This window comes from Podarcis filfolensis (genome assembly GCF_964270895.1).
Source record: "Podarcis filfolensis genome assembly, chromosome: 3".
Taxonomy (NCBI): Eukaryota; Metazoa; Chordata; class Lepidosauria; order Squamata; family Lacertidae; genus Podarcis; species Podarcis filfolensis.
Genome location: NC_139606.1, coordinates 4077139 through 4093023, shown reverse-complemented (window position 1 = coordinate 4093023; position 15885 = coordinate 4077139). Strand labels below are relative to the sequence as shown.

Here is a 15885-nt window from a genome sequence, read left to right as displayed (position 1 = left end):
AATTAAAAACCCCTTAACTCTACCACGAAGGACTGGGGTGAATTTCTCCACCCATTCCATGGTTCTTCCCCACGAATAATCTCGCAAGAGCACGAACAAATATACATTTATTCAACACTGTATCGCTTTAGGAAGAGCTTTTGATGAAAACAAATAAACAAGCCACCCGCTCGTTTGCCCGTGGCAGAACTGGAAAGATGCGATTCTAGGTTCGTTCTGGAAGATTGTATGGAAAATAATATGAAACAACATTTCTCCTATTAAAATCGATCTCAAAATCGGAGGAAAAAAGTTAGGATTAAGCCAGTGCAGCGGGGGCCTTCAGAATATAATTTATTAATATTTTTCTAATATTTGATTCACGCCTGTAAAAAGAAAATTAACAAAAAAGGTTTTGGCGTTATAATGAATAAAAGTTTTTGTAAAAAACAAAACAAGACATTATTTACATTATTATTTTTTTTAAAAAAGAGTCACAATCCAAATCAATATTCTTCTGAATCGTGGATTCTATATTCGAAGTGAAGCGGCGATTTTACACACACACATACACGCACAAAATCTATTCCAGAAAAAAGTCGTTCAAATCCCCGACAGCAATTTTGTTTTATAAAAAGTTTCCCCTCACTCTGCCCCCCTCCTCACCCCCCTAGCTCAGACCGAGAACACAATGCAAAACCGAAGAAGCAGCTGCGAGCTTCCTCCGATTATTGTGCTAAATTACCAAGCCAAAGGCGTTCAAAGAGAGAGAGGAAGAAAGAGAGAGAGGGCGAGAGGGACTGAGAGAGAGAGGGAGAGGGAGAGAGAACAGGGCAATTTTAAATCACAACACAGAGCCAACTCACCATGGCGGAATAGGTGTGGACTAACATCTGGAGGGGGGAAAAAGTCTGGAAACAGCTAAAAACAAAATAGCGATAGAATAACAGTATCAACGGGAGGGGACGTATCAAGGAGATCTGCAAGGGAACGCGGAGCACCCAGGAGAGCCGCTGGAGGTATTTCCGAGTCTATCCATCAAAACAAAAATTCGAAGAAGGAAAAAAAGCCAGTGCCCCAAAAGCTGTGTGTGTGTATGTGTGTGCGTGCGTGTGGGTGCGTGTGTGTGTGTATGTATTTAAAAGGCTCCGCTCTCTTGTCCCCCCCTCCCGGCCCTTTGAGCTTCCAAATGCAATCCTCTTCAACCCAAGGCGAGGTTCAGACTGCTCCGGCGCCCCTTTCTCCTTTTCCTTCCCTACAACGCCTCATAATAATTGATATTCATGACTATTAATATTACACGACTACTTTAAAGGGAGAATGCAGGACCAAATGGAGCGTGAAGGCTTTGCAGGCAGCTCGAGAGCTCCCCTAGTATTGTAAATGACGTTCATTCAGTGGAGAATTACTAGATGTAATCAGACGAGGGGGCTGGCGGAGGCAGAGTTGGGGGAGAGGGAAGGGACAGAAAAAAAAAGTTGAGCGAGGAAGAGGCAGAACTTCAATTAACTCGAGCAGAGGAAGACGTGTAAACGAGGCACTGCTGATTTGGAGCTAGGAAGTGATCTGGAGCCGCGCCAGGGGCTAAAGAGGGGAGGGGGAAATCATATTTCCTTCTTTTACATTTAATTATACATTCCAAATACGAAAGAAAATCGATTGCCCTTGGTGCTTTTGTTCTAATTTTTAAAGCAAATAATATAAGGGCTTCTCTAATCCTGCAGTGTTTTTTTTTAAGTCAGCCAGTGAGATTTGTTTGTTTACAGAAGTAATTAAAGCACTTAAAATACTACCAGTTATTACAGACTGCCCTCGTTTTGAAAAGCTATACAGAGAGGGTGCAGAGCACTTGGCTTCTATTTAGCCTGTCATTATTTGTGTGTGTGACACACAGGCACACACACATCTCAAACGTATAGACAGCTTTCCTCTGGCTGTGCCAAAAAAGCGTTCTATTTCCACCTAGATGTAAAATCTACGCAATGAATTTGCAAGGATACTAGATTTATAGTTCTTAGGCGAAGCCAGAGGCGATTAAGAACCTTTTTGATGTTCCCAGAACCCGTTCGACTGGCCTGACTGCCATTTCAGTTAAAGTTCAACTTAACGTTCCTGCCTAAATCCACTCTCCCTTGGCCGCGCTGCGCTGCGCTCCGTGCCTTCTCCGCAGCGGCGTCTCTTTGAGGGGGAAAAGTCGCTTTATATATATATTACAGTTATCAAAAGCGATCCGATCTAATGGGTGGACGTGTGTTCCTTCACCTTTTAGGCTTTTTATTTTTATTTTAAGAAAGAAAATGATATATATATATATGTGTCTAAATCCACGCAGATCTATATAGCTGCCTTGGGAGCGGGTCTATCGCATATTTCCCGCAGGATTCGGAGACAAATCCTGGGATCTCGATTCCTAGCCACGAATTTCCCAAGGCGTGTATTTCTGCCCGGAGTCTAGCGGTCAAAGCGCAGTGAGAAGCCGAGTACCCACTTTGCGAACCACAACTTAGGCTCGGCGTTACCATTTCACAGAGGAGACCCTGCCGCCCTTTCACTCGAGAGGGGCCAGATTCCGAGGCAGGTCTCGGTTCCCCCAGGCGCCCTGAGCTCGCCCTGAAGGGAATCACTGGAAACGCTTTTGGGGAGAAGGGGAGAGTAGGGCGCGCAAGAGAGGTCCGAGCTCTGCGAGCTGTAAGGGAGAAACGGGACCCGAGGAGGAGGGCGCTGCAAATCCCCACACCGGGCTGGATTTTGCCGTCGCTCAGTAGATAATTACCCCGACAGGAGCTTTACACAGCCCCGAAGACGTTGCTCGTCGTCGGACGCAGGCTACCCACCGGGATCCCCCCGGCGCCCTATCTGGCAGGAGCCCCCCGCCTCGCCTGCCCTGGCGTCTCCCCTCCACCCTTCTCCTCCGCAGACGGCTGCACTTTTAAATATTAACTCATCGCCGGCAAAACGCGGTTCTTGGCTTTCTTAATCGAGTTGGAAACTCGGCAGACCGGCCGGCGGCTCTGCTCGCCCGCCCTCCTGGCCCACACTCCAGCAACCCTGCCCGGGTCGGGAAAGGGGGGACACGCTGCTCCACAACCCCCGCTTGCAGCCCAAACTTCCACGGCGGAAAGGGAAAGACGGTTTCTTTCCCTCGTCTCCTTCCACTGGCGGGGGGCGGGGGGGGGGGCGAAAGAGACCAGCGCGCCACTAAATTCTCCCTTAACCTGCTCTGGAACTCAGCTAGGAGGGAGCCCGGATATTTCGGAAAGAGGGCAGTCCCCTTCCCATGGAAAGCAATAACTAGAAAAGAGAGCCAAGCATCGATTTTAAGAGAAGCTGAGGGGATCCCCGATGTTTCTAGACGCAAGAGGGAGGGAGAGGGAGAGACAGAGAGAAAGAGAATGAAAGAAATTTTTTTTCCTCGTGAACCGTTCTCACGAGAGAAAAAAAACAAAACCCCAAAGCTGAGCGAACACCTTCCACCAGCACCACCACTGCTCTTCTCCAGAGTCTTTCTGCATCTGGGCTTGTGCAGAGTCCTACAGAAGGGGCCAGTTTAGGTGGTCTCCCCACTGAGGGACGGAAAAGATGGGATGAAAACTAAAGAAGAAAATGAAAGCCTATCCTATTATATATGTAATGAACGGCATTAGGCTGCATCTAATCGAATTACACCGACTTCCAGATCTAAACAAACTGCAGCGTTTAAGTTGCTTTCTGTCATCCCCCAGATCATTCCGTGCTTTGATGTCTAAATCTCGTCTACTTCTTCTTCGGCTTCTTCTTCGGCTTCTTTTTCGGCTTCTTCTTTTGAAAAAAGGCAGCTCCCTTTGACAACAAACAGGGCGTAAAACAAGCCTCTCCAAGTCCTTTCGCCCCTGAACGCGGCTCATGTGTCTGCGTCTGGGCGCCCGCCTGCATCAGAATCTCTCTCAGAAATAAATCCAAACGTATAAGCGGGCACTTCCCCACTTCTCTAAATCTAAGGTTCCTTCTTTTCACCAAAAACATGCTTCTTATCTTTATACTTACCTCGTAGATATCTTCATACTTGACATTTTCGACCAGTTTCCAGAGCATGATGGCGGGCTGTTCTCTAGGAGGTGAGTGCATTCATGTGAAGAGCAGATGTCTGGATTCTCAGTACTTCTCTGTCTGTAATGATCCATCTATAATTGGAAATGGGGGACAGACACCAAACCCGACGTTCCTCTCCCATCGCAACTTATATCTGTTGTCTGAAACAATAGGCTGGAGAAGTAAACCTCAGCCGGATAGGAAAATCATTCCCATCTACACAGTTTATATAGAACACATAGACATATTGAACACACATATATTATGCATATAATTACACACCCCTGATGCACACACAACTCTATATTGGCACACACAGTCGCACGCACCCATGATAAATATAAATATATAAATATATAAATACACAGCCACACATCCGTATATGCATATAAGAGAGTCAATGTTAATGTGGACTTTTTGATCATGACGAGCAAGCATTGCAAAATAGATAGCAATAGGTATTGATTTGTTTACATGTCTGCTATTATTAAAATAGATACACTAGTAGAAATATATGCTGCTATATGCAGATATACACAGATTTGTGCATGAATAGGTTCCTTAAGACTAGGCTCAATAAAAGTGGGGGAAATACACCAACCAACCTACCCTTTAGGAGTATTAATTATTTGTAATGAGAGATGAGGGAAGATGTTTTCCCACCCCGAAGAGGGACGTGTAGAGATTTACAGATCCTCTACCGATTCATTGATAAACGCAGAGATAGGGCGACCAGGACGTTAGAGAATATTAAACCTGATCATGTACATTTAGAACATACGAGTTTAATTTCGGCAATTTTAGACGAGCCCCCCTCCCCCACGGATCTAAAACCGAAGCAATCCAAAGATTTAGGAACATCTCGATTTGGATGTATTAACCATACAACAAACACTTTAAAATACCCTGGTTGTGAATAGTTTTGGTTCTTTTTTTTTGCGCCGGTCTGTCCGTTTGAGCTAAGACTTCGCTCTTCCCTGCTCAATATTATTTTGCAATCAGGATTTCAAAGCAAGTTTGATCAAACAGGCAAGACCGATTTTTCTCCCCCTTGGAAAGATTTTATAAAAACCTCTGATGTGGAGGCCTTTGCCTTAGAATCTCAGGCTCTCTTTAAAAGCGCACCCCCGCCCCTCCAATGCATGTTTGTCTACATCTCCATGTGACCTTGTAGGAGAATATGTATATATATCCCTAGAGTTTCTTTGCAATATCGAGAAATAAATCGATCGTTTGGACCTGAGGCAGGGCGGGAGGTGAGAACTGCCCCTGGGCTTCCTTGGCCACCAAATAAAGGGGAACAACCAACTTTTCCTCTTCCTCATTCCTCGCTAACCCCCGTTTCCAGCAGGAGCTGGAGAGACGGGGGTCTTCCTCCTGGGAAGGCGCAGAACGCAGGCTGGTCTTAGGAGAGGAGTCAGGCAAGTTGGCGTTTGCTTGGAAGTTAGAATGGCTGGTAAGAGGAATTCGCAGCAAAGGTTGCCTTATATGCGTTGCTGCGCGGTGATGGTGGCGGGGTGTGTGTGGAGGAGGACAAGGGGGAGAGGCATACGAGGAGGAGGAGAAGGAGGAGGAGGAGGAGGAGGAGGAAGAAAGGGCAGCCGCATCTTAGAGCATTAGGAAGGAGCCTTCCTACACAGGCAGAGCAGCGAATGCAGAATGAGCCCAGGGAAGGGAAATCAAAACAGAACGGGATGCATTCTTGGGAGCTGTGCATATTCATTGGTGTGGGTGCGCGCGCACTCCACCCACCCACCTACCCTTTCCTCCTTAATCTGACAAGGGGGGGGGGGCTTTTCACAGAAATGGAGCCTCAGCTCAATCCGACGGAGGTCCCTTTCGCTGTGTGCCCAGTGGTGTCTCCTCCTCCCGAGTCAAGTGGGCCGAAGACTGCCGGCCCTTCTGACTCGGAAGCGAGTTCCGCGGCGGGCTTGGGATGGATCTGACGCCCACGTTTCTGGGTCTCGGAGCTTGGCCGCTGGCTTCCACTCCACTGGATGCCTCTCCTAGCCCTCTCTCGGCTGCGCTCTTGCGCGCTGCCACTTTGGGCTCTGATGTGATGGAAATGCCACGCGTGGGAAGAGGGGCCGGTGGTCGATTCACCAACAAACCCTTGTTGGCCGTAGAGTTGGCTTCACCATATATAAGGAAGCCTATCTGCACAAACTCACTCACTTCTGTGCCTGCAGCTTAAGGGCTTTCCACGTTCTCTTGAGCGGCAGGAAAGAACCCCCCTTTGCGACTAAAGACCCTGAGCTTCTGGCCCGCTTAGCGATGTCAAAATAAAGCCCCACCGCAAGCGTTACTCATCAAACCCAAGGAACAGTCTTCCTCTTCATGCACAACTCACCAAGTGAACTTGGCGAAGTTCTTGTGGCGCTGAATTGAATAAGCTGAAAGCTGTAAAGCCTTATTATTATTTTAGCTAAAGAAGCGCAAGAAGAGCAATTGCTGGTAAAACATCACCATCATCTTTTCTCTTTACAGCTATAGAGACTTTGGAAATGGAGGCTTTAATTGGCGAGTGGAGGGATCTGAACATTTTGCAGCCCCGCAAATGAGCAGGTTCCTTTTGAAAGAACCGCGCTTTTATGGGCAAGACTGATTCGCAAATTGCGCAAATTTGATATCACGGGAAAATATTTGAACAAGTTATTTGAGGCCTAAGAGTTCCCGCCTCAAGCCCATGCCTTGGCAAGCGAGTCCAGGCAAATTGCAGACTTCTGATTAAGGAATGGTGTTTAGGGCTAGCGCATAAGAGAGCTTTGTTTTAGTATCGCGTGTACGTATTTTAACTGACTTGCCCAAGCAGGAACATTCAGCATTTTGGAAGAACTGCAGTCGAGGGGAGCTGCCTTCCGACAGCTTATAGAGACCCTAAAACCCTTATTAATGGAAAGCTTGCAAGAGAAAGGCTGAAAACGATCATTCAGCAGAGTAACAGCGCCCTCTGTAGGACACTGATATTTTGCGGTCGCCGCGGCGAAACGGCTCTTCCCTTTAGTGATGATACAAGTATAATTAAAATTAGCCTTTCAATTTATTAAAAAAAGAATGAGGACCTTTGTGATGAATAAGCAGTAAGCTATAAAGAGTTGTCCCACGCATCGCTTCAAAGAAATTCCAAAGTGAAAATAAAGTGAACAACTATGGAGTCGTACATATTTCTTTTGCAAATATTATACAGATATTTAAGCTTGTTTTCATTTATATGTTGATTAAGTGTTAAAAGAAGGCTTTACTCAAAGCTGATGGTAGGTCCACACACAGCCGTAATACTCATGGGGCCAGTGCAACTACAGACATCGTCCTCACCGTCGTCTGCTCCATCAGCTTTAAAAAAAAACCTTAAAAAAATAAAAAAATAAATATATTGTTTCCAGTAGAACACTTTGTTCTTGCAAGGTCTCGTTGAGATGTTGCATACCCATTCAGTTGTGTTGAGTCACTCAGTCTCGGTCTCTCACACACACGCTTTGTGTGCGCGTGCATGCGCGCGCTGCTAAAGCCAAAGTGTATCTATATAACGAGGGATGGCAGGTGTTGGAATTAGGCTGTCTTCTTGGCTTTTTTCAACGATTTATTCCGGCGCCCTCTGCTGGTAGTCACATAAAACGTTAGCACCATAATTTTAAAACTTTGTGCAGGCATCCCCAACCTTCAGACCTCCATATGTTTTGTACTACAATTCCCATCATCCCTGACCACTGGTTCTGTTAGCTAGGGATCATGGGAGTTGTAGGCCAAAACATCTGGAGGGCCGCAGGCTGGGGATGCCTGACTTAGTGCCTCCCCACTGTAATTTTGTGTATGCCTTGAATTTCTCTCTTTTGTTTTTTATTACTTTCAGAATCAACACCTGACAAATCCTTTACAACTGAATCCTATTTAGCAACATTTTTCAGATTTTTTTAGTGATTCTTAGAAATACATAATCACCATTATCATCATCTCACAGATTGTATATATTTTGCAACCACAACCTAACCCTTAGAGCAATGGTTTTCAACCAGTGTGCCTTGAGACCCTGGGATGCCTTGAATGATGGTCAGGGCAACACTGGCATTGTCTGTCTTTCCTTCCCTCCCTCCTCTGATGCCTTCTCCTGTCTCTGCTTCCCAAAGGCTTGCACAGCTGTTTATTGTGAATGTTGTCTCTGGGAGGTACCTCTCTTTGGGGTGGGGGGCAGCTCAGAGACCAGGGATGGCAGCAGCAGCTGCCCAAAGGACTCCCAAGGAGAGGGGAGAGGAGAGGAAGCTGAAGGTACAGTGGTACTTCGGGTTACATACGCTTCAGGTTACAGACTCTGCTAACCAAGAAATAGTGCTTCAGGTTAAGAACTTTGCTTCAGGATGGGAACAGAAATTGTGCTCCGGTGGCGTGGCAGCAGCAGGAGGCCCCATTAGCTAAAGTGGTGCTTCAGGTTAAGAACAGTTTCAGGTTAAGAACAGACCTCCGGAACAAATTAAGTACTTAACCCGAGGTACCACTGTACACTCCACAAGGGAGGGTCTTCAAAAAGGGGTGAGGAGCTGCCAGCTCTGCAGGCAAGGGGTGTCATAACTGGGCTCCTGAGCCCCACAGGGGTGCTCCAGAAAGAATGTACTTGAATAAGGGAACCATGGACTCAAAAAGGTTGAAAAACTCTGCCTTAGAGAAACAGACAATACTGGTCAAAATGGTCAAACTTCCTACTGTAGAACCGTGTCTCACTTGTTTCAATGCATCTTACATCCAAAGGAAGCCTTATCTTCTAAAATGAGAGATGTTGGGGATCAAAAAAGACCTCACTTCTATGTCATCCCAGAAATGTAGGGTATGGGCTGCCACAGGGCACTGTCTATCCCCAATGCTATTTCATATCTATATGAAGGCATTGGGAATGATCATTCGGAGATCCGGGGCCAAGGAGTCATTAGTATGCTGAGGTGACTCAGATCAATTTCTCTATAACATCTGAATCAGAAGAGGCTGTGCAAGCCCTGGGTCAGGGCTTGGATACAGTGCTGAACTGGATGAGGGAATCGTGGCAAGTCAGAAGCACTTTAGATGAGTCATTTCCATGTCTGAGAAATCAAACAATTGCCTGCCCTGGACAATTGCCTCCTCTGGAAGGAGCAGGTATGCAGTCTGGGGTGCTTCTGAATCCAGATTTGTCCTTGGAGGCCCAGGTGGCCTCAGTGACTAGAAGCATCTTTTATTACCTTCAGCTGCCACAACAGCAGCAGCTGTTCTTGGAGAGTTTGACTAGAGTAGTCTAGGCACTGGCAACTTTGACTGGATTACTGCAATGCTCTCTATGTGGGGCTTCTCTTTTGCTTGATCTGGAAACTGCAGTTGGTGCAGAATGCTACAGGATGACGGCTGACAGGAGAGATGTCCTGTCAGCATGTTACATGCCTGCTCTGAGATCTGCACTGGCTGCTGATTTGTTAGTGGTGTGCAGTTGAAGATATTATCATTAGTATATAAGGCCCCAGCTACTATGCTTGAAGGATCGCCTAACCCCATAGGTGCCCACTTTATTGCCTCAGTCTGCAAAACTGGGAAATTTAAGAATCTTCATTCTGCACTTGTAAGGAATCAATACTTCATTGGGGCAGCAGCACCTGTTCTCTGGAACTCCCTGCCCATTAATAGTTCAAGGTAAATGTAAAGAACCCCAGATGGTTAAGTCCAGTCAAATTCAGTTATGGGGTGTGGTGCTCATCACTGCTTTCAGGCTAAGGGAGGCGGAGTTTGTCTGCAGACAGCTTTCAGGGTCATGTGATCAGCATGACTAAACCACTTCCGGTGCACAGAGGACTGTGACAAGTGTCAGAGAGCACGGAAACGCTGTTTACCTTCCCGCTGCAGCGGTACCTGTTTATCTACTTGTGCTGGTATGCTTTTGAACTGCTAGGTTGGCAGGAGCTGGGGCAGAGCAATAGGAGCTCACCCCCTCATGTGGATTCGAACTGACAACCTTGTTTGTTTAGGCAAGTCCACCCAGATATGGGATTTCAACATATAATTTTATTTTATTATGTATTATGAAAATTTGTTTCAAACTGATTTTATTTATATTTTGATGAATTTTAGGTCAACTAACTTGTTTTTAACACTTGATTTTACCTGGCATTTTTATTGGCTATCCTATATCTTTTTATGTAAACTACTTACAGATCTTTGGTTATTAATTGGTATGTAAATCCTGTTAATTAAAAATAAATGAATGCACTCTGTGCATGTTCAAAAGCACTCATTTAATTATTCACACATAGGTGCGATTTGCTAAATTCTGGCACTAAGAAAAGGTATTCTGGGCCTGGCTGTCATTGAGCCTTGTTTTCAAGCAAGTATGTTTACAATCTAGTCCTGGGCCTGTTCATTCAGAACATTGAATGCAGTGGGACTTAGTTTAAGTATGTATAGGATAAGGCAGTTGGCCTCTCTCACATAGTTGTGTGATCTATTTGTTTGATAGTTTAAAATACAACCTTGTTGCATTTTGTCCAAGGTGTACTTTATAGCTTCCATTCTTGAATAATATTTAACATTTTCCACATGAAAAACAAAGTTCAGCTGCAGATCTGATTTTCAAGCTCAAGCTGTCAAATTTTCTCATGACTTATGTCATTTCAGTTAACTGATATCATCTGAAAACATCAGAAACCCATTCTTAACAGCAAAACATTTTACACAAAGCCAGCAGAAACTCCAAGAGGGGAAATGAAATAATTCTATTATACATACATTCCTCTCTCTTAGGAGCTCATTTACTCAGAATTCAACAGATCTGCACCTACCAATAGCAGCAAGTGGCCTGACTGATGAGTAAGTGGAATAAATCAATCAGTCCATATAATCTTGAAGTAACTTATGCAGAAAAATGATTATGGCCGATGATTAAAAAAATTACAAGCTGTCCTTTCTTTTTTTCTCAGACTTCTACTTTCTGAAAAAGAACCTGTCTGATAACTTCAAATGATGTTCTTAGAAATTAACGTGTAGAACTTAGGCTGAAATCCTATACCCACTTAGCTAGGAGTAAGCCCCATTCCAGGTAGACATGCGTAGGATAGTGCTTTTAACTGAATGTTTTAAAAAGAATTTTTAAAAAATAAAAATTTTTTTTTGTAAAAACCACTGGGCTCTTCCCTCCCTTAACAAGGCAGAAACATGCCATTTCTTTGCAGCAGAGGGAGAGATGGATTGGATTGTGCTGTTTGGCTAAAATTCTATACCTACTTACCTGGGAGCAAGTCCTATTGAACTCAGTATAGTTACCTTTGAGTAGACATGCATAAGCTTCCACTGCACACCAGGTTGCTTTCAAAACTTGGAACTTCTACCACTCGGGTCAACCCATGTCAGAAGTGCCGGCTCAAGAGGCACTTGGCTTTAGAGATGCTAAGCAGTCCCTTGAATCGAATTTGGAAGCCAGCAGTTGAAGATGCGCAGGAAGAATGGAGCAGGTTCTCTTCCATAGCCTACAGAATCCAAGTCCTATTTCCAGGGAGTTTACTACAGCAGTTGCTTCTCAGATATGAACAGACAGCAGCTGCCAAGTTTCTGTGATGAATAAAAAGTGAGCATGGATGATGTTAATAGAAAGCAGCCTCAGTCATAGCACCCACACACCTCTAGTTTGTGGACTACAGTATAGTTGAGCTTAAGAGGAAGGCACATTTAGCAAACCCTCACCGTGATCAACTCCCACCTGGAAACCTATGTCCCCACCGTCAAAGGATGTGTGGATCCAGAATTGGCCTCCACAGTCACTTATGGACTCACTGTTAAGACCATGTTCATGGAAGACAATCTTACTCAGCTAATAGTGATCACAGAAGAAGAAGAAGAAGAAGAAGAAGAAGAAGAAGAAGAAGAAGAAGAAGAAGAAGAAGAAGAAGAAGGAGTTTGTGAATTTAATTAAAAAGAAGTTGATACTGTAAAGCAGTGCAAAGTTACCATTAGGGAGCACTGGAGAACTCCCAAAAAGGAGGTCAGAAAGTAATATGTCCTCATTAAAAAGGTAAAGGTAAAGGACCCCTGACAGTTATGTTCAGTCACAAACGACTCTGGGGTTGGGGCACTCATCTTGCTTTACTGGCTGAGGGAGCCGACGTTTGTCTGCAGACAGTTTTTCTGGGTCATGTGGCCAGCATGACTAAGCCGCTTCTGGCGAACCAGAGCACGTTTACCTTCCCGCCGGAGTGGTACCTATTTATCTACTTGCACTTTGACATGCTTTCAAAACTGCTAGGTTGTCAGGAGTTGGGACCAAGCAACGGGAGCTAACCCCATCGAGGGGATCCGAACCGCAGGACCCCCCCCCCCGGAAAATTACTTACACTTTCCTACTTTAAAATGAGGACTAACAATGTTTCTGCCTTGCCCCTCAAGTTTGTGGTGTGTGTGGAAAACTCAAAACTAATACTGGTCCAGCAACAACTGATATATGAGACTCAAAAATGTGATTTTCAGGATTGCTCTAAGATTTTTTAATTTGAAGGGAAGGAGGCACTCATTCAAATTTCTAAAACATTCATAGAACATATCAGGAGAACATATTAGGTCCATAAATATTGACCATAGCCATTACATTTGCTGCTATTTTAGCACATACAATTAAATAGTTGGCCACTTCATGAGAAGAGAAGACTCCCTGGAAAAGAACCTGATGTTGGGCAAGATTGAGGGTACTAGGAGAAGGGGACGACAGAGGACAAGATGGCTGGACAGTGTTCTTGACGCTACCAGCATGAGTTTGACCAAACTGCGGGAGGCAGTGGAAGACAGGAGTGCCTGGCGTACTCTGCTCCATGGGGTCACAAAGAGTCGGACACGACTAAACGACTAAACAACAACAACAACAACAACAATCAGTGATGGTCTGACCAAGAAAGTCACTCTATTAGCACCCCCCCCCTAAAAAAAGGTGTTATTTTTTAAGTATTTATTGAGTTGTCACATATACTTATCTCATTCTGATACTTGTTTTATCTTGATCCATTAGCTGAATTTCCTGGAGAAAATCAATATTTGCTCTCAATGACTTTAAATATACTAGGATTACATTCTGCTTCTTGGGGTCTCACAGCCATTTCACATTACGACTAACTATCTTTGGGCTTCCATTTCCGGTCTGTGCCAGGAATGGATGACTCCCTCAACATTGCAGGGAGACGCAGATAAAGAAAATGGTGGGGGCTAAACCATTCTCTGAAATCTTCTTGGGGCACGGTAGGAATGGAATTTCACCTGCATGTGCTTTGGCACTTGCTTCCCTATGGAATGTGAGAGCAGGCAAAGGCACTGGGTGCAGGAACACTTTGTCTGCTGCAACCCCCCGACTCTGTTTCTGGAAGCAGAGGTTATCCTACTAATTGGATTTTATTTGGCAATTAAAGTAAAGGCACGTGCTGGAGGAGATGCGATTACAAACTGCGGGACATTCAGCTGCATGGATCTAAGGTTTGAACTGAGATAAGATTTCATTCTGTGGGAAAGTCGGTTGGGGAGAGGAAAGCCCACCAAGTTTCTTCTCTACATTTATTATTTGGCAGATTGGAAGTTAGAGAGAGAGGGATATGAGTGAGGATGGAAGAAGTGGGGGTAACATGAGATTACAAATGACAACAGTGGAGACTGTGTGTGATTTGAAATGAAGTAGGGAGGGGGGGATGCTTTTGAATTCTGGTGCTGGAGGAGACTCTTGAGAGTCCCATGGACTGCAAGAAGATCAAACCTATCCATTCTTAAGGAAATCAGCCCTGAGTGCTCACTGGAAGGACAGATGGTGAAGCTGAGGCTCCAATACTTTGGCCACCTCATGAGAAGAGAAGACTCCTTGGAAAAGACCCTGATGTTGGGAAAGATGGAGGGCACAAGGAGAAGGGGACGACAGAGGACGAGATGGTTGGATAGTGTTCTCGAAGCTACCAGCATGAGTTTGACCAAACTGCGGGAGGCAGTGGAAGACAGAAGTGTCTGGCGTGCTCTGGTCCAGGGGGTCACGAAGAGTCGGACACGACTAAACGACTAAACAACAACAACAACAAGGGAGGGGGGGGAACACTGATTTTTGAATGGACTATGTTGGAAATATAGAGCCAATCCCCTACTCTCCATTTTCTATAAAACAAGAGGGAAAGGAAGAAGACTGAGAGGACTTGGAATGTAATTTAAATTGAATAAATCTTAGATGTAAAGATCAAAGGAAATTCTGGGGTGTGGAAAAAGGCAACACAGAGCTCTTGTGAGCTGAAAAGGAGTATTTAATCATCTGCGTGCTTTGCTTGAAAACAGCCCACTCTTTGCCATTTTCTTTTCAGCTGGGGAAGTTCTGTGACATACCAGTGGGACAGAGTGGATTATTGCTGGCTGTTGTCTCCGCGACGGAGAGTTCAAGACCCAACATCTCTATCCAACCTCCTACTTTGGTGGCAGAAGCAGAGCACAAAGATGACGGATGGTTAAGGATAACTAAAATCTAAAACAACAAAAAACTATTGGAATATGATGTTAACTGTAAGGAATGTAATGTCAGTTAGAAACAACTAGGAAAATAAAGCATCATCAAGAGGAAAGTTTGGACACATCAAGAATGGAGTGCAGGAAACCAGTTTTTGGAGAAATTGTATTAAATTTGTCTTAATTCGTGGCTGATTTGGTAAAATTGGGAAAACTAATAAAAATGATTTGGCCAAAAAAGGAAAGATTTAATGATATCACCTACAGACAGTGCTTTTTTCTAAGAAAAATGTTTAGGGGTACTCTCATTTTCCTACTCATATTGAAAAACTGCCCTCAATGAGGCCAAACATAGATTCACAAAATGTTTAGGGGTATGTGTACCCCTGCATCCCCCCAGAAAAAAACACTGCTTATAGATATAAGGCTTCTATTGGTGTTTAGCCTATTGTGTAAATTCAGTACTAATATATATATATTCAGTACTAATATATATATATATTGTGGATATTATTATATCCACAACAATAAAAGGGGGGCATGAATATGTGATATTAAAAAATACTAAAGGAAAGTAGAAATATAAAAAAGAACCTTAAAAGAATAAAAAGCAAACCAAAGAAAAATAAAGAAAAATAGAAAATACCTAAAATTAGAAAAAATAGGAAAGTGCAAAAATTAATAAAAATAGTAAGCAAAATACCATAGAAAAGGAAAAATATGACTTCCTGAATGTGTCAGCGTCACAGAAAAAGGTCCTCTCTACACTGTAAAAGTTTTCAGAACGCTTCTTCTGACCGTTTAACAGCAAATAGTTCTCTAGCTGACAGTAAATCAAGAAGCTTATCAGACTGAGTCTTCAAGAGGGAGCAAAGGAATGTTTTTCTGGCATCCTTCCCCGAATGCCTAAATAGCTAGTGTGCTTTAGTGACAGAGGCAAGCTGACAAAAAAACATCAACAAAACAAAACAGCAAAGAGGAGGGAGGTTGCTGTGGGGGAGGTTCCTCAAAGCCTTCATGTTTCTTCTTTCCACCTGTACATATGCTTAGCCCTCTGTAGATTTGATTACAAATGGATAGGCTTCTGCATTTTCAGGGACCTTGAACTTATGCACTTGATCCTGGTATTTTAAGCAAACTTTTGCTGGAAACAGTGTGAAATGTGTAGTGCTCTGGCAATTTGGCTTGCTTTAGAAAACTTCCTTTGTCACCCTTTTTTTTTTTTAAAAATATTTGCTTAGAACCCCTGGCTTGTTCTAGTAGACAACATAGCAAGATGTACAGAGTAATTTACAATTCAGTTGACTATAAATTGATTTTATTTGCTGATGACATTCTTTTATTTATTTCAAAACCACTTGTCATTTTAAAAACTATTTGCTT

At 44.0% G+C, this 15885-nt stretch overlaps 1 protein-coding gene and 1 long non-coding RNA gene across 11 annotated transcripts in view; one reads left to right on the top strand and one right to left on the bottom strand.

Moving 5' to 3' along the window:
* The window catches only part of TFAP2B (transcription factor AP-2 beta), a 65366-nt gene extending 59891 nt beyond the window's left edge, over nucleotides 1-5475 (bottom strand). For 2 of the 10 annotated variants that reach the window (XM_083606602.1, XM_083606601.1), the window contains exon 1: nucleotides 4003-5261. In XM_083606602.1, the coding sequence (XP_083462728.1) occupies nucleotides 4003-4083 (81 nt within the window). In that variant the 5' untranslated portion in view covers nucleotides 4084-5261. Of the gene's footprint in view, nucleotides 1-845; nucleotides 3753-4002; nucleotides 5262-5286 lie in introns of those variants that run through there. The other 8 variants (XM_083606598.1, XM_083606599.1, XM_083606600.1 and 5 more) reach the window with 8 other exon arrangements.
* On the top strand, nucleotides 859-14688 carry LOC310759545. The gene is made up of 3 exons (XR_014546397.1): nucleotides 859-998; nucleotides 4010-4073; nucleotides 14364-14688. It is a non-coding gene; the product is annotated as an uncharacterized lncRNA (long non-coding RNA).
* Nucleotides 14689-15885: the final 1197 nt, after the last annotated feature.